We start from the raw sequence: 16,919 nt of genomic DNA, 5'->3' as shown, positions 1-16,919 counted from the left end.
CCCCCTTTGCTCTATCCATAAGGTCACCCTTTCTCACAGGGTCAGGGATAGAACCCAGGAGTCCTGACTTCCAGTCTCTGTCCCCTTCTATCCACGGGAGCTCCCTCCTTCCCGCCTAGAACCAACACAGAACCTAGAAGCCCTAACACCCAACCACCAGAACTCACTCCCCATCCCAGTGCTCGGAACAGGACCGAGGATTCCTAAAACCCAATCCACTGCTCCAACCGCTAGACCGTGCTCCCATCTCAGGCTGGGAAAGGAGCCCAGCGCCCAGGAATCCCAATGCGCTGCCCCGACCACACTCCCCCATCTCAGCTCTGGGAAGGGGGTCCCACAGCTATAGGGCTGTGTTCCTACATCTAACCACTAGACAACACTGCTCCCAGCACTCAAAGCAGGTCCATAAGGGGATGCAGGAGGGAGACGAGGCACTGATTTTAGCCTTGTAAGCACTGACTCAGTGGGGAAACTGAGGTACAGAGGCTAAGTGAACCCAGGTCACCCAAATGGCCAGGGCCATACCACTAGGCCATCCTGCCTATCCAGGGTTTCACTCAGAGCCCAGCCAAGGTCTGGTCACCCCCCAGCTGGCAATGAACAGCCACAGCAATATCCCTCCACCCCGACCATCCCTAGCTCAGGAGAAGGTTTCTGGGATCGGGGTGGTGCTGTCTGTAAAACCTGCCTGGGGCCTATGGTCCCTCCTCATGGGTCCTTCTAAAGGCACCACAGAGTCAAGCCATAGGCCACCAAGGAAAATCCCCCGCAGGGCCCTTGCCTATCCCAGGCCCCACTCTGCCCTCTGCGCGGGGGAAGCATCTGTTGTCACAGGTGCCAGGCAGCAGGGAGTTTGCTAGCATCAGGCAAAGTTCTGCAAGCTGTACCCCCCGCCCGGCGTCCCTGGCCCCGCAGCGTGCTGGACTCTATGCCCCCCGAGGACACCAAGTGGTGGGGCTAGTCATGCAGAAGGCGTTTAAGAAGCTTCCCTCCAAGAGGCAGAGGAGCCAGGAACAGTAATTCGAAAACCGGACAGGCTGCCACGAGATCTGTATTCACAGTGCAGAAAAGAGCCTATGGTTAGAAGCTCCCTGATTTAACGCCGCGCCGCAGCTACCGTGGAAATCACTTACCGAAGGTTCTGGACAGAAGCAGCTGACTTTGTTTACAACTCAGGGAGAAAAGTGGGGGGGACCTCACAAACTAGAGAGATCTGAACGGTTAAAAAAAAACAACGCAGGGACTTCACACCTCTCGGCACCTCACGGAAAAGGGAAACTTTATTAGATGGATTATGGCAGCACCTAGGAGGGTCCCAGCTGGGATCAGGTCCCCTTTGAGAGACCATCGGTAAACAGGCCAGACAAAGGAAAAGTCGTTGTCCCCACTGTGCAGATGGGGGAAACTGAGGCCCTGAGAAGGGAAGGAATGGAACTAAGCTCTCCTGCTATAGGAGAGTGTCTTAGCCATTAGGCCATCCTCCCTCCCTAAGCAAGCAGGTATGACACAGAGCCCCGCTACGACTCATCTAAAGGAGACTCTTCCCTCTGGCTGAGCAGTATAGGGCGCATGACACACAGTTGCATAGTTCTGATCCCTGTTGGCAGAGGGCAGTGTTGCATACGAACATGTACACTGCAGCGCCCAGGGAACATTCCTGGCTGGCACAGCTCCACTGCCGATGCACCAGGCAGGATAGCAGAGGGGCACATCTACAAAGCAAAACCAAGCCCCGGCAAGCAGAATAAACAACACCGGGCCAGACACCAGGTTGCCAAGTCAACAAAATGGGACAAGACGAAGTGGGGCAAAAAGGTAAAAACTTCCCCCACCCATCTAGGTGCCCCCAGCAGAGGGGTCAGCCTGTCCCCAGATCCCTGGGCATGCTGGGAAGCGCAGGCAGGGCGATCCCTTCGAGCCATCCATCACAGCCAGATTTGGTCCCAGTCTCCTTCCAGTGCCCCCCCGCCCACTCCCATGCACCCACCAGCATGACACCTGCAGCGTTGTTTGGCCCACCTCCCCTGGCAGCTGCCACCGATGCCCACGGTGTCCTGCTGACACCCGCTGGTGCCACGATGCCCAGAGGCCTCTGCCCTGCCAGGGACACCCACTGTTCTCCAGCTTCTCCTACTGCCCTGTCAGCCACCACGATGCCCACCGGCCCCCTCTGCTCCCCCTTGCTAACTGCCCCTCACCACTGACGGCCCCCATCAGTCATATCCCCCTATCACCACGTCGCTTCCTCCTGACAGCTGCCCCAACACCTCTGCTCCTCCTGACAGCTGCCCCGATACCCCCCGTTATCTCCTCGCCAGCTGCCCCAATACCCCCTGTTCCACCTGACAGCTGCCCCGATACCCCCCATCACCCCCTCGCCAGCTGCCCCGATACCTCCACTCCCCTTCACTAAACACCAACTGCCCCAATACCCCTCCCACTCCCTCCTGACAGCTGCCCCGATACCCCCCGTTATCTCCTCGCCAGCTGCCCCAATACCCCCTGTTCCACCTGACAGCTGCCCCGATACCCCCCATCACCCCCTCGCCAGCTGCCCCGATACCTCCACTCCCCTTCACCAAACACCAACTGCCCCAATACCCCTCCCACTCCCTTCTGACAGCTGCCCCGATACCCCTCGATACTCCCTCTGTCACCACCTCGCCAGTTGCCCCAATACCCCCCCACTCCCCTTCACCAAACACCAGCAGCCCCGATGTCCCCCGCTCCCTCCTGACAGCTGCCCCGATACCCCCTCGCTTCTCCCTCGTCAGTTGCCCCAATACCCCCCCACTCCCCTTCACCAAACACCAGCTGCCCCGATACCCCCTCGCTTCTCCCTCGTCAGTTGCCCCAATACCCCCCCGGCTCTCCTTCACCAAACACCAACTGCCCCGATACCCCCATCACCCCCTCGCCGGCTGCCCCGACACCCCCCGCTCTCCCCGTGCGCTCCCCCCAGCCCCACCTCTGCCTGCTCCGTCCCGCTGCCGCTTGCCGCCGCCGGGCTCCATGGGCTCCGCTGCGCGCTGGGGCCGGACCCTCAGCGCCTCTGCCCGGACAGCCGAGTGCAGCCGCCGCTGGGGAGGGAGGGACGCGCCGGGCAGGGGAGAGGAGTCGCTCCCCGAGGAGCCGCGGCTGCAATAGCGGCGGGCGGGCGGCAGAGGCGCCCGGCCCCGCCCCCTGCACCCTCCCATCCCAGCGTCTCCCCAGCCCAGCGTCCCCTCGCTGCATCCCTGCCCCCCGGCACCCCCAGCCCCACACCCCAACATCCCCCTGCACCCTCCCATCCCAGCGTCTCCCCAGCCCCGCACCCCAACATCCCCCTGCACCCTCCCATCCCAGCGTTTCCCCAGCCCCGCCCTCCCAGCTCTGCTGCACCCCTAGCCCAACATCTCCCTGCTGCATCCCTGCCCCCCCCGCCTCGTAGTCTCCAGCACCCCCCAAGTTCAGCATCTCCATAGCCCAGCCCCCTAGCTCAGCACTGCTCTACACCACTCCCACCCCTGCATCTCCCCACTGCATCCCTGGCACCCCCACAGCTCCCTCCCACCCCAGCATTCTCCCACCCATGTCCCCAGCCCTGCCCTGTCCCCTGACCTTCCCATTCCAGCACTGTCCCCAGCTCTGCGTCCTCCATCCCAGCATTTCCTTGCTGCATCCCTTCCCCCCAATCCAGCATCCCCAGCCCAGCCCTGCACCCACCACCCCAGCATCCCCCTCACTGCATCCCTGCATACACCCCAGCATCTCCACAGCCCTGCATGAACCTTGCAGCCTCCTATCCCTCCCCTTACCCCTAGCCTGCATCCTTCTAGCCCAGCCCTGCACCTTCCCATCGCATCCCCCATAGTTGGTACCAAGGCACCCTGGGGCTGCGTCAGTGGGTCCAGTGCAGAACCTGGGGCTGAGGGGGAGCATGTCCCAGGAACCCCCCAGAGAAAGGCTCCTGCCACCCCAACTCAGATTTTTTGTATGGGAGGCCCCATTCTTCCCCCCACCCCCAATTCTCTGCTCCCTGGATATAAAGCTGCAAGCACTGCCCATGCTGGGAATGTGGTTTCCGTGAGCTTCCTAGGGAAGCTGGGGTTTCATGGTCACCGAAGGGGGTGGGGGTCAGGATCCTGGGTTTTAGTCCAAGCTCTGGAAGGAGAATAAAGTCTAATGATTAAAGTGGGGAGGGCAGTCAGGACTTCTATTTCTTCCTCTCCATGTGACCTTGGGGGAAATACTGGCTCTGTGCCTCAGTTTCCCTCCCCTGCTGCTTACAGCCTCTTGTGGAGGGGCTAGGGAATGGCAAAGCACTGACAGACTTCACTATCTTCGCGTGCCAGTCAGCCCCTGCCCCAGCTTCCAGGCCTGGGCACCTGTGCTGCATTGCCCTGACTCATGGCCCTGAGACGTGGGATAAAACGGTGAAAAGCCCTCACCCCCCCACCCCCAGCCCAACCTGCCCCTCCCTGCAGAGGGGACAGGAGGGAAACTGCCGGAGTCCTCTGAGTGCCTGGCAGCAATAGGGGCTACGACTCGCTGTCTCCCATATCGCTGCCCCTGCCATCTGCAATCACCTTTCGAGGGCATTGAGAGACCCATGTGTAAATGCCCTGAGAGGCTTCACCCCGACTCCACTTCCTCCTTCCCCTCTGCCGCTTTCACTCCATAGCTCTCCCCTAGGGACACCCTCCCATCCCCTCCCCACAGTGCTGGAGGGTGGGGTTCAGAGGTCACCCCCACCCTGTGCACGGCAGCACCCAGCTCGGAACATGGCAGGAAGGGAGCCCCGGCCCCCTTAAAGAAGGGGCACAAAACAGCAAAAGCCCCCCTAACTAGGGGGAAGGGGGTGGCAAGGCTCATCAGGGCCTTGATAGACACCAGTGCACAGAGGGTCCAGGGACTCTCCCTGCCCCCCAACCCCCGTGCAACCGAGCAGGGGGCAGATCTAAGGGAAGAGGCCTAGAGGTCATCCCCAGAAGACTCCCCATCCCTGCCCCACAGCCTCACTGGGCTCCCACTCATGGCCTGTCCACCGCAAACTCCCCATGCCGCTGGGAGAGAGGGGCGCTGGAAGGGCAGCTGGGTTCCCTTCCCGGCTGCGTGACTTTGCCTTGGCCATGCCTCAGTTTCCCAGATGTTAAGGGGGGGCAGGATCACCCTGCACGGGGAGGGTATTTACAAAGTGCTTTGAGATCCTTGGCTAGAGGAGGGCGTGGGGCCGCTAATGTCTCTGCCTGCCCGTTCTCCTTCCCAGCCCCCATGACCCCGGCTGCCTGCAGCACCCTTGATTCCCAGAGGGGCTGAGCACCCACGGCCTCCCCTGCCCCCGCACCCCGGGATCCTCCCCAGGGACCAGGCTCCTTGATTGTTTTCCACGCGTGGCTCCCCGGAGCAGTGCTCGATTAGCCGGGCCTGGGCGCCCGTGTTACACAACCAGCGCCGGTGCAGGAGGCTGGACCGGCCCGCGAGCTGCCCGCTCCTCCCCCCGCGCGCCACGCCGCCGCCGCGTGACGGGCCTTGGCCAGCCGGGACCCGCCCCCGGGCGGCACGTGCGGGCAGCGTGGGCAAGGGCTACTCCGGATTTACACCGCCTCCCGCATTGCCTGCCGTGGGCTGCTCCGGATTTATACCACATCCCCCATTTATGTTGCCTTCCAGGGGCAACTGCGGATTTGTACTGCCTCCTTCCCCGCTGCCTGCCAATGGGCTACTCCGGATTTGCACCACATCCCCCCATTTACATTGCCTCCCCATTGCTTGCCGTGAGCAACTCTAGATTTACACCACCTCCCCATGCCTTCCATGGGCTGCTCCGAATTTACACCACATTCCCCAGTTACATTGCCTCCCCATTGCCTTCCAAGGGCTACTCCGGATTGATACTGCCTCCTTCCCCACTGCTTACCAGTGGGCTACTCCGGATTTATACTGCCTCCTTCCCCACTGCCTGTCAATGGGCTACTCCGGATTTGCACCACATCCCCCAGTTACATTGCCTCCCCATTGCCTTCCAAGGGCTACTCCGGATTGATACTGCCTCCTTCCCCACTGTTTACCAATGGGCTACTCCGGATTTATACTGCCTCCTTCCACACTGCCTGTCAATGGGCTACTCCGGATTTGCACCACATCCCCCATTTACATTGCCTCCCCATTGCCTGCCATGGGCTACTCTGGATTTACACCACATCCCCTATTGCTTGCCATGGGCAACTCTAGATTTACACCACGTCCCCCATGCCTTCCATAGGCTACTCTGGATTTACACTGCCTCCCCATTGCCTGCAATGGGCTACTCCAGATTTACACCACGTCCCTCCATTGACTTTCATGGAGCTACCCATTCATTTTCAGGGAGCTACTCCTGATTTACACCATGTCCTTCACTTCACTTCCAGCGAGTTACACTCTGTTTACACTAAGGTAACTGAGAACAGGATTTGGACCCTAGGAAGTGACACAAAAGGCGACAGACATTACCCCATGTTAGCTCTACTGTTTTGGTTTTAATTGTCTTTTCCTTGAGGTAAAATTTGGGTTGAAATGGCAGGGGAAAGGCCCCTGGACCCACCCTCCCAGACAGACATGTAACGAGCCATTTGCCCCAGGTTGTGCAGGGCTGGGAGTAGAACCTAGGAGTCCTGCACTGCCCCACCCCCTCACAGACATGGTAGCACCCAGCCCCAGGTAATTAGGTGGCCCAGTAAAGCACACATGGTCCTTTGCCCTGTCTCAGCCCCAAAGAGCAACCAGTGTAACATGGGGCAGCAGGTGAGTACTGGGGCAGGGGCAGGCCCTACTCTACCAGGCTGCCTGGAATAATCAGGTTCACCTGCCTGGTCATGAGATTCAATCCACCCCCCCAATCCTGTTATCCTAGCCAGCCTCCCGCTATCCCAGCCCTGGTCTCTCTCCCACCCAGCCACAGCCCCCAGCTCTGCCAGTATCCCTCAATCCCAACCTGCCATACTCGCTCCCCCACTATTCCTGTGGTTGGCTTCTCTACTGCTCTGTGATGCTCCTCAATCCCGATTTGCCTCCGTCTGCAGCGTGTAAACATCCCTCACACTGTTGAACAGCCAGGGCAGGGCTGGATCTGAAGGAGGATTCTGGAGTGAGGCTGCTGGACACAGACGGACCCTGTGGTTCTCTCTGGCTCCCTGCTGCTGCTGGTCTCCAAGCCCAGGCTTGCCCAAAGCACTGCTGTTTCCATCTGGAGTGGGAAAGGGGGTCTCCCAGGAACCTTCCTAAGGACAATGCTCCTTACCCAGTCCCACACCCTTGCATGCCCCCATGATTTGGCTAAGCAGGATCTGAATTGGACCCCTCCATGCATCCTGCCCTGGGGTCAAGTCTGCCAGGGACAGGCCGGGCCAGCCAGGTGGCGTCAGGCAAACCTTCCAGTTCTCGTCAGGTGAGTCGCTCGCCAGAGCTACGCCCACCAAGAGACGCAGCTGGCACCCAGCCGGGTGGTGCTGTGGGATCCTGGCCCTGAGCCACCCAGCCAGGGAGAGAGGGCAGGGCAGGGCTGGGCTGCGCAGAGCAGAGCAGGAGGGAAAGGGTGTGGGCTGTGGAGGGGTGTCTCTCACTGGGAACTAGGGGTTGTCTGTGGGGTGGCCGCAAGCACCAGGTTGCAGGACATGGGTTGGCTGTGTTGGGGGGACTAGGGGATATGGAGGTGTGGCAGAGGGGCTGTTTCTGGGCCTGGGTGTGTGTGTGTGTGTGTGTCCCCTTGCGGTAAGCCATGTTGCACAGGGGTGTGTGGATGTCACCCACACCCACTGGGAAGTGTGCAAAACAGGTCCCCTTCTGGGCCTTGGCCCTTCATCTCAAGCTGTACCAGTTTCCCCAGGCATCACTATGTGGATGTGCGAGGCCGGGTGGGTTTGTGCAGGATGTGATTGGTGGGTACTGCTGTGGGGCATGGAGTGGGTTGTGATTGGCAGGTGTGGCCGAGGGTGGGTTTCTGAGGGCTGTAATTGTTGGGTGTGGCTGTGGTGGGTTTGTGGGGGGAGGATGGGATGGGGTGGGGAGGTCAGATAGGCAGGTGTGGTTGTGGTGAGTTTTTGAGGGATGTGATTGGTAGGTGTGGCTGGGGGGTGTGTGGGAGCTGTGATTGGCAGGTATGGTGGGGGGGTTATGGGGGTGTGATTGGTGAGTGTGATCAGGGATGGGTTTGTGGGGGCTGTGATTGGTGGGTGTGGCCAGGTGTGGGTTTGTTTGTGTGTGTGTGTGTGTGTGAGGGCTGTGATGGGTAGGTGTGGCTGGGGGTGGGGCACTGCGTGGAGGTTCATGTCTCTGGTAATGTGCTGTCAGAGCAGTGGGTGAACTGGTTTGGGTGCTGGCATGGAGCAGCCCCAGGAGGTCAGATGCTGCATGTGCCACAGAGAGGGTAGCAGATGGGGCTGGCTCTGCGAGGGCAGTGGGATATAGTAAAGACATCACCCCCAACAGGGCCTTGGGGCTTCTGCACAGCTCCAGTGCCCCATCCTCTGTTACCCAGAATCTCCCAGGACCCCACACCTGGCCCCCACTCCTTGTTACTGGGGTGCTATTGCAGGGCCCCTGTCTCTACCGCTTGCCGGTGGCCCTGCCCTCAGCAGGGAACTTGGGGGCTCAGCTCCTGAGCCCTGGCCACTGTATCACAGGGGTGTTACCTGGCTGAGTTCAGCGATGGGCCTGTGTCCGGGGATCCTAGCAGCTCGCAAGCCCCTGGCCCTGTGCAGCTGGCAGCTTGGACCAGCCCCTGGCACTCTCCTACTCCCTCGTGCTGCAGTGCAGTGTGGGTTTGAACCAGCTGCCAGGCTCCCCCCAAGAGGTGGCTGCAATTCAGCACTGGGAGAGCTGTCCCTGTGCAGCATTATGGGGCTGCTAACACTGGCAGTCACTGTCCGTGACTGGTGCTGCCTGCAGAGAGGCTAAGGGCAGCGTGACCCCCAGAGCCTCGCCTAGAAGGGGCAGGGAATGAGATGTGTCGGTTGGGCAGTGGGTGCTTGATTTACTATTTACTCCAGTGCCCTCCCTGGGGGCATTGCAGCTGCCAGGCTGGCTCAGGCATGGGGCTGAGTTTGGGGGCAGGCTGAGGGCAGCTTGCAAACAATAAGGCCTGGGGCTGATCGATGTGGGGGGGGGGGCCTGTGGAAGAGTTCACGTGTTGACGGTTATGCTTCCAAGAGAGGCTGAGAACCTGTGGTCAGACGTGAATCAGAGATTCCAGCCCGCAGGGGCAGGGACGTGCTAACCCCTGTCCCTTCCCTGGCTACGCAGTAACACGCAAACCAGCTCTGCTCTTGGGGGGGGGCATGTACAGAGGGGTGTGTCCCTCAATCCCGACCCACAGCCCCCTGCCATCCCAGCCCTGGGTCCCCTCTCCCCCCGCACTCTCACAGATCTCCTGACACCTCTTTGTCCTGACCCACAGCTCCCCACCTTCAGGGCCAGAATAGCAGGGGAGTGTGGGTGAGGATTGAGGGGCATTGCCACACCCCCGGGTCCAGAGTAGAGCCACGCAGCGATCTCACGTACATGCTTTGCACCACACTCCGGCGCGTCATGGGAGGGCTGCGATAAGGGTTGGCGGTAAGTGCTGCCCACACGCTGCTAGGCACGCACAGGGTTACAGGAACAGCCCTGGACCCTTATCTGCCCCTGGCATCTCGGCCTGGCCACTCCTGTCTGGCTCATGTGCCCGGCTTGCGGGAAACCACAGCCACCACTTGAAGTCAGATGCAGCCCAACGCCCCTTTCCCAACTCCCTGGGGCGCTGGGTCCCCTGCTCCCTCTCTCTAGCTTAATGCAGTGGCACTGGAGGGGGTGGGAGCTGACTTCCCCCCACCCAGGGAGAAAGGGTGGGGTTGTGAGTCAGGCCCAGGGCTGGGCTCCAGGAACTCTGGGTTCTGTTCCCATGGTGGCCATAGGATCTTGATGTGACCCTAGGGGCATCACCAAATGTCCCAGCTCCTGCCTGGCCCAGCCCAGGGCAGCCCCTGCAGCCAGTCTCAAGGCATCTCTCCTCCTCTGTGGCAGAAGACTTCCCTGCTCACCCACCAGATGAGCCCTGGCCAGGCTACAGGCTCCACCCCATGTGCCAGATGTGGCATGGGCATCCCAGCTGTGCCCAGAGGCCAGCAGTGCGTGGCCACGTGCATTCCAGCTGTGGCCAGCATTCTAGAAATGGAGAGGCTGTGTGAGCCAGATGTGCACAGCTGTACTTGCTCAGCAGATCTCTTCCGTTACCTCTGTGAGCATGGGTGCCGGGTAGCAGTGGGCTGGCCAGACCCTCCTTTAGAAACCAGCTCCCATTTGTGTTTCAAGGCAATTGAATCCAGCAACCTGGCTTCCAGCCCTGCCAGAACTCCCACTCCCACTCCATGCCCTGCACTGGGCCTCCTCACTGCCAGACAGGACTGGCGCTAGGGGTTTTAGCGCCCTAGGCAATTGCCTAGGCTGCCTAAATGGAAGCGCCGGCCCTGCTTCCAGATGATCTTAGGGGCCAGTGGCTAACCAGGTGCTGGCTTGGGTTCCCCCTGCCTAGGCAGCTTACCTGGCCCCAGAGCCCCTACAGCTGCCATCCTAGTACCAGATATTAAAAGGCCAGTTGTAGTCGGACGGCAACCAGCCATGGGGCAACTAAACAAGAAAAGGTGAAATGGATGGGTCAGATTTACAAGCCAGTGGGCGGCCCTGATCTGGGCCAGGGTCCAGGTAGCACCCGACACCATGGGGAGCCCTGTTCTCAGCCAGAGCCACCAGGTGCTGCCCGCTACACATAACAGCAATCTCGCTGGTCTGCTCCTGGGCTCAGCAGGCTGCAGCCTTCCCTTCCCGGAGCACAGGGCCTGTGTTAATGTGCTGCGCTGGAGATCAGCATTTCTTGGAAACCGTCTCCTGATCTGGTGCAACCTTTGGTGCTTGTGTCCTTCAGGCTCTGCCGTAGCGATGGGGAGATAGCAGGGCTCCCTGGGGCCATCCATCAGGGAGGAGCCTTCCCAATCCCTGCGTTGATGGATTTGGCCTGTCAGGGCAGCCCCGTTTCCTTCCCATCACCCCCTTGGGCGTCTTCCCGATCCATGTCCCGTGGGAACTCTCAAGAGCCTGGAGCCTCACCCAGCAGAACAGTCGGTAGAGCTGGGCGCTGATCATGCTGCAGGGCTGGGTGGACCCATATCCCCTTCCCTCCCTTCTGAGCCAGTGGTAGGGGCAAGGTGTATGCCTCCCGGGCACCACTGCAAGCAAGCAAGTGCTTTTCTGCCAACCCTCCATTGTTATTCCTTTGTATTATGGGAGCGCTGACACGCCCAAACTGAGATCAGGGGCCCCCTTCTGACGGGCGCTTGCCAGACACAGAGTAACCGAGATCGGGGCCCCATCATGCCGGGTGCTGCCCAGACACAGAGTAACTGAGATCAGGGCCCACGTTGTGCCAGGTGCTGCCCAGACACAGAGTAACCGACATCAGGGCCCTGTCGTGCCGGGCACTGCCCAGACACAGAGTAATTGAGATCAGGGCCCCGTCGTGCCGGGCGCTGCACAGACAGACAGACAGAGTCCCTGCCCCAAAGAGGTCACAGACAAGCTAAGACAAGATGCAACAAGTGGGTATTAAAAATTCTTTCCCTGGATTTCATCCTCCGTATTTGCACAATAGATCTAGCTCCATTGTTAAGGAAGATTCCCCAAGCTTTACCTGTGTTTATTCCAAGAATTCCCTTTGCCCAGTTCCTTCCAGTTCAGAAGGTTTCGAAAGAGAATGTCTTTGTTAGTGTCTTCCATTGGAGGGTTTCATTCATTAATTCAGCCTCACCACCCCAATAGGAGGATGCCTTTCTACAGATGGGGAAACTGAGGCACAGAGAAGGGAAGCAATTTGTCCAAGGTCTCAGTGAGTCAGTGGGATTGGGAGTCTTGATTCCATGTCACCTCCACTAACCACTAGACCCCTCTCCCCACCCAGAACAAGGAATAGAAACCTGTCCTGACTCCTAAACGGCTATGAGGGGAAACTGAGGCACGGAGAGTCATCCGCCCCTCTCCCCTGCCAGTACTACACAGCAAACCAGTGGAAGAGCTGGGAATGGAACCCAGGAGTCCTAACTCCCCATGCCCCACTCTTCTAACCACCAGACACCCTTGTCCCCCAGATTAAGGAAGAGTCCCCACAGCTGATTCCCCTCTGCTGGGCCGAGGCAAACTGCAGAGAATGGGGCTGCAGCTGGGCTGATCCTTTGCCCAGCAGTGCCCTCTGCTGGGCATCCCACTGAAGGCTGCTTTTGCTGTTGTTTCACTGGGGCTTGGCACACCAGACAGCCACCCCCCAAGGCCAGCAGCCCTCCTGCGGCCAGGCCAGACCAGGCCCGTGGGCCGGCTTCTCCCACTCTGCACATAGTCTGGGGGTTTGAGCCTCTCCATCCTTCCCAGCCTGTTGGCATCTTGCCCATTCAACGCCCTGCCCCACCGGGGGTGGATTTAGGGGCCTTGTCGCTGTCGCTTGCCCCTATAGACCCACCCGAATGTCACAGTCGCACCCTGCTTGTGGGCAGCACTAGAATCGTGCGCTAGAAAGGATGGGATAAAACCGGCCATGCCTCCCCCGCCCTGGTTCTGATCCCCCCCAGCCCAGTACCAATCTGAGCCCCGCATGCCATCCCCCACAGACCCGCTGATGGGAATAGAGGAGGGGGTGACTGGGGGGGCAGTGGTGACATCCTGCTGTTTGCAGAGCAGGGCCTTGGCAAACAAACCTTCCCCTGCCAGCTGCAAAGATCAACAGAGCTGAACATCTGGGAGGGAAATCCATGAAGGTGGGGAGCACAAGGGACTTTGGGGGAGGGAGCTGGGTCAGAGTAGGGAAGAGCCATGGGGCGCAGCAGTGAGACCGGGGGGGGAGGTGAGACGCAGAGGGTTTTGCTGGCTGGGCTCCCTCCCTCCATGAGGCCTGAGTGCCTGCCATGAGCTAAGCCCCCCCGCCCCGCATGTGCCAGGGGCCTGCTCTCTGCTGGCACTGAGCCCCCAGCCCTGTGCCAATGCCCCCTTCCACACCCCAGTGCACTGCCCGCTGCAGGGTTTCCTGCCCTCTTGAGGCAGGGGTGGGGGCCATCAGGATGAAAGTGGTGTGAGATGCTCAGGTCCAATGGCAGTGGGGGGCTCTGTGCCTGCTCCCCCAGGGTCTCATTCCGATCGACGGGGGTGACTTCTCCAGAAACGTTCGCTCTTCCCCGTGTCCCGAGGGGCCGAGCCGCAGGCTGGCTGGTGAAGCTGCTCGTGCAGTGCCGGGCGCGTTCTGGTTGCTGCCGTGCCAGGTGTTTGCTCTCTCTTGAGAACAATGCCACAAAGCCCCTGACGGTGCCCACTCCGGGGTGGCAGAAGTGTTGAATGTGTCGTTACCATCCGCCCCGCCTCTGGGGGGCATTATGGCCGCCCCATTGCAATCCCTCCTGTCTCCCTCTGGGGGTCTCCCCCTGCCTTCAGGGCCCGACGCCCACCCCATGCTGCCATCCCCCCTCCCCTCATTGCAGAGCCCCGGGGCAGGAGGGGGTGGCTGGCTGGCTGGCTGGCTGTCAGCTTTCTCTTCTCCTGTTTGCAAACTCAGCTGTCGAGTCTCTTCTCCCCTTCCCTCCCCCCTCCCTGCAGCAGGAACCGGATCCAGAGGTGGTGCATGGTGCGGGCAGAGAGACACCTCCTCACATTGCTAGGTGGAGAGAAACTGCTGGAGTCAGAGCAGGGGAGGGGAGGCAATGGGAGGGGATGAGGGGATAAGGGGCTGGGCAAAGGGTGGCGCGTGCCACACACTCTCTCCATGAAGCCCTGGCCCTCTCCCTGCTGCAGCCTGCGCCCCTACATGCAGCCACGGCCGGGGTCCCATGCAGCACAGCCTCCTTTTTATTATCAAAAAATAAACAGTTCGCTGGGCGCCAGGCAGCCAGCGCCCCCTGCACAGAGAGCCTTGGGGCCAGCGCTCACCCCTGCTGAGCGCTCCCACACCTGGTGGGCCAGGGCATAGGGGTGCTGAGCCCTTGTCCATCCGGGGCTGGGGCAGCCCAGTCATTTCAGGGGCCGGGTGGGGAAGTTGCTGGGCAGTACCCATATGTCCTCCAGCCCCCCGAAACTTGGCTCTCTGATTCTCCCTCCTCCCAGGCCCCCGCTAGGAGCAAGCGCCACCGGGCCCTAGGGGGGCAGCAGGGCAGGCAGCGGGACCTCGGCCTTGCCCAGCACGGTGTCCCGCCTCACGCCGCAGCCCTTGTTGAGCGCCTTGAGCCGGAGGCGGCGGGTGGGCAGCTCGTGGGGCGCCAGGCCCTCGAAGAAGAAGTCCTCATTGAAGATGGGGCTCCGGCTCCTCTTGACCACGGCGCTGCGCTGCTTCTGCGCCTTGCCCGGTCGCAGCTGCAGGGCCACGCAGCAGCCAACACGCTGGGGGTCGCAGGGCCATGGGTAGAGCCCCTCAGCGCTGACCAGCCGGACGTGCAGGCACCAGCTGGCCGGGACATACTTGGAGGAGAGGCGCAGGCACCCGCCTTGGCTCAGCACCACCGTGTTCTCCTGGGCCACCCGTGCAGGGCGGCAGATGAAATCCAAGTGGGAGAAGGGTGGGGGAGCCAGCCTGGCCACTGCCCCCCAGCTGGGCTCGGTCTGTCGGCGTGGGAAGCTGGGGCTGTCCTCCGTAGAGCTGGCTTCCTCGGCAGACAGCGAGCTGGCCCGGCCCCCCGCTTGGGCATCCAGGGCGCGGCTGCAGAGGGGCCGTCCCCAGTGGGCCTGGCAGGCCAGCGGGTGCCCCAGCACCGGAGAGCTGAAGGGTGAGGAACCTGCAGAGGAGGCCGTGTCACTGTCCAAGGCGTCGGGCTGGGAGACGGGCCACCAGGGCCGCAGCTCTGGGGGCAGGAGCCTGGCGCCGGGCTCGGGGGAGAGGTCAAGGGAGATGCGGTGGGGTGGGCACGTGCTGTGAAAGAGGGACTCCCTTCGGCGCGTGTGGGGGCTCTCGGGCAGGAGGGGGAAGCCCCCTGGGTTGACAAGGTGGGGCATGGAGCAGGCAGGGGGGAGCTGCTGGCCAGCCTCACCCTCTGCCCTGGCCACGGGGTCCTGGTGCAGGCTCTGCCCGTGGGCGACACGCCGATCAGCAGCTCTGATCAGGGCCCTGTGTGTCTCCAGGCTCCCAGTCCCTTGGGGGCTCTGCTGGGAACCAGGGCTCCCACCCAGGGCTCTGCCATACAGGGTGGAGAGTTTGGGGGGGATGAAAAACTTGGGGATCTGGTCGGGGGTGAGGACGTTGGGGCAGGTGGGCAGCGGGCCCGGCTTCCTGTTCGTGGCCCTCGGTCTGGAGAGAAACATCTCAGTGGAGTCGGGGGCTGAGGGAGCCGGGGACTACGGCCCGGGCAGAGTCAGCCGTCGGGGAGCAGGTCGCTGGGCAGCTTCCCCCTCCAGAGGAAACCCAGTCTGAGCCTGAAGTCAAAAGCCTCCTAGGAAAAACCAGACGCAGCAAGTTAAAGCCTTGGAGGGTGGAAGGGGCTGGATCGCCAGCCCTGGAGGCCCCCGTCCTCTCTTCACCCTGGAAAGCTGCTTCTGAAGTGGGGTGGGGCGGGGGCTGGGCTCTCTTGCACCTTACAGCCCCAGAGCTTTTGCCGAGGCAAACGCTAGCACCAGTGTTCGTGCTGTGCACACCCCTACGGACTCACCTCCCAGGAGCTACCCCCAACCAGCAGCCCCCTCAAACCCAGCCCCCTTGAGGCAAACAGCTCCTGGGACCCATTACCAACGGAGCACGGCTCACACCCGAGGGCAGCGGGGCCTCCTGCCCTGCGCGCCAGGAGCTGGGGGGAAGGGGGCAGATGATGCCCTGGCTCAAAGGGTGGTGCTCACACAGCGCAGCTGGAGAAAGGAGCCAGGTGCCATCTCATGGCAGAGCAGAGGGGTCATTGGGCCCAGAAAACAGCTCCCGTGGCCCCTTGCGAACGGATGTTTTCCTCGGCTAGGAACCCATCCAGCTGCTTAGATTCCAGAGCCCCTGGGCTGGCAGTAATCTCCCGGGGCAGGGCAGAGCTGTGCTAGGGGCCTGGGCAATTGAGTGAAGAGCTAGGGCCCTGATACGCGGCCTCATGTTTCAATAGCCAGAGAGGCTAAGAGTTGAGGTGTGATGGAAGAATCTGCCCCATTGCTCAAGTGGCAAAGAAGGACCAGCCGACACATTGCTCTTATCTAGCCCTTGGGTTGGAGGGTCTCAAACCACGCAGGTATCATTGTGCCCATTTCACAGATGGGGTAACTGAGGCAGAGAGGAGAAAGGATTCTCACAAGGTGACCCAGTGGGACTAGAACCTAGGTTTGCAGGACTGTAGGTACTAGACATCACTGCCTCCGTATCTCAGGAGTCTTGGCTCCCTCTCCACCCCACTGCACCCCACTCTTGTCTGAGAGTTGGGGATAAGACCCAGGAGTCCTGACTCCCAGCCCCACCAACTCTAATCTGCTAGCCCCATTCTCCTCCTAGAGCTAGGACTAGAAGCCAGGAGTCCTAACTCCCAGCCCCCCCCCCCCCGCTTTAATCAGCAGCACTGATATTTTAAAATACTGGAGTCATTTTTGCCAGTAGCAATGAGAGATTTTTAAAAGCCCTTAAACCCCACATCCAGGCCCCCCCCCCGCCGCCACCATCTGCGGAGCCAGCGGGCCCCGAGTAGCATTTCCCAACCCCAACCCACAGGGAGAGCCCTCCGTCCTCTGCATGCTGAGCTCCGAAAGGCCGTGTGTCTCCTCCAGACGCCTTGGCCAGGGGAGCTGCCAGTGCTGCCTCGTCAAAGGGTAATCAGCCAACGTGGCACTAGGCCAAAAAACCAACTGCCATGCTTAGAAACTGCACCCCTCACCCCCATCTCTTCTGCCACCCCAGGCCTGAACTGCTCGCCATCAAAGCCCCTTGCTGCATCCTGGCCGGTTTT

The 16,919-nt window shown here is 61.0% G+C and overlaps 2 protein-coding genes across 2 annotated transcripts in view; both read right to left on the bottom strand.

The window, feature by feature from the left end:
* RORC (RAR related orphan receptor C) overlaps window positions 1-3,026 on the bottom strand; it is a 66,790-nt gene extending 63,764 nt beyond the window's left edge. Inside the window, exon 1 of the mRNA XM_030542043.1 lies at window positions 2,969-3,026. Within this exon, the coding sequence (XP_030397903.1) occupies window positions 2,969-3,014 (46 nt within the window). The 5' untranslated portion in view covers window positions 3,015-3,026. The remainder of the gene's footprint in view (window positions 1-2,968) is intronic.
* Window positions 3,027-13,969: 10,943 nt separating this feature from the next.
* Window positions 13,970-15,588, bottom strand: C2CD4D (C2 calcium dependent domain containing 4D). Its single transcript, XM_030542045.1, has one exon. It carries the CDS (start codon window positions 15,313-15,315, stop codon window positions 14,158-14,160), a length of 1,158 nt encoding a protein of 385 aa, XP_030397905.1. The 5' UTR covers window positions 15,316-15,588; the 3' UTR covers window positions 13,970-14,157.
* Window positions 15,589-16,919: the final 1,331 nt, after the last annotated feature.

This window comes from Gopherus evgoodei, chromosome 24 (genome assembly GCF_007399415.2).
Source record: "Gopherus evgoodei ecotype Sinaloan lineage chromosome 24, rGopEvg1_v1.p, whole genome shotgun sequence".
NCBI classification, from domain to species: domain Eukaryota; kingdom Metazoa; phylum Chordata; order Testudines; family Testudinidae; genus Gopherus; species Gopherus evgoodei.
Note: the sequence above shows the minus strand (reverse complement) of the source record. Positions and strands in the feature narration are given on the sequence as shown.

Bases quoted from the DNA above. Each gene is read 5' to 3' on its own strand.
- C2CD4D (XM_030542045.1), bottom strand. From the start codon at position 15,315: ATGTTTCTCTCCAGACCGAGGGCCACGAACAGGAAGCCGGGCCCGCTG.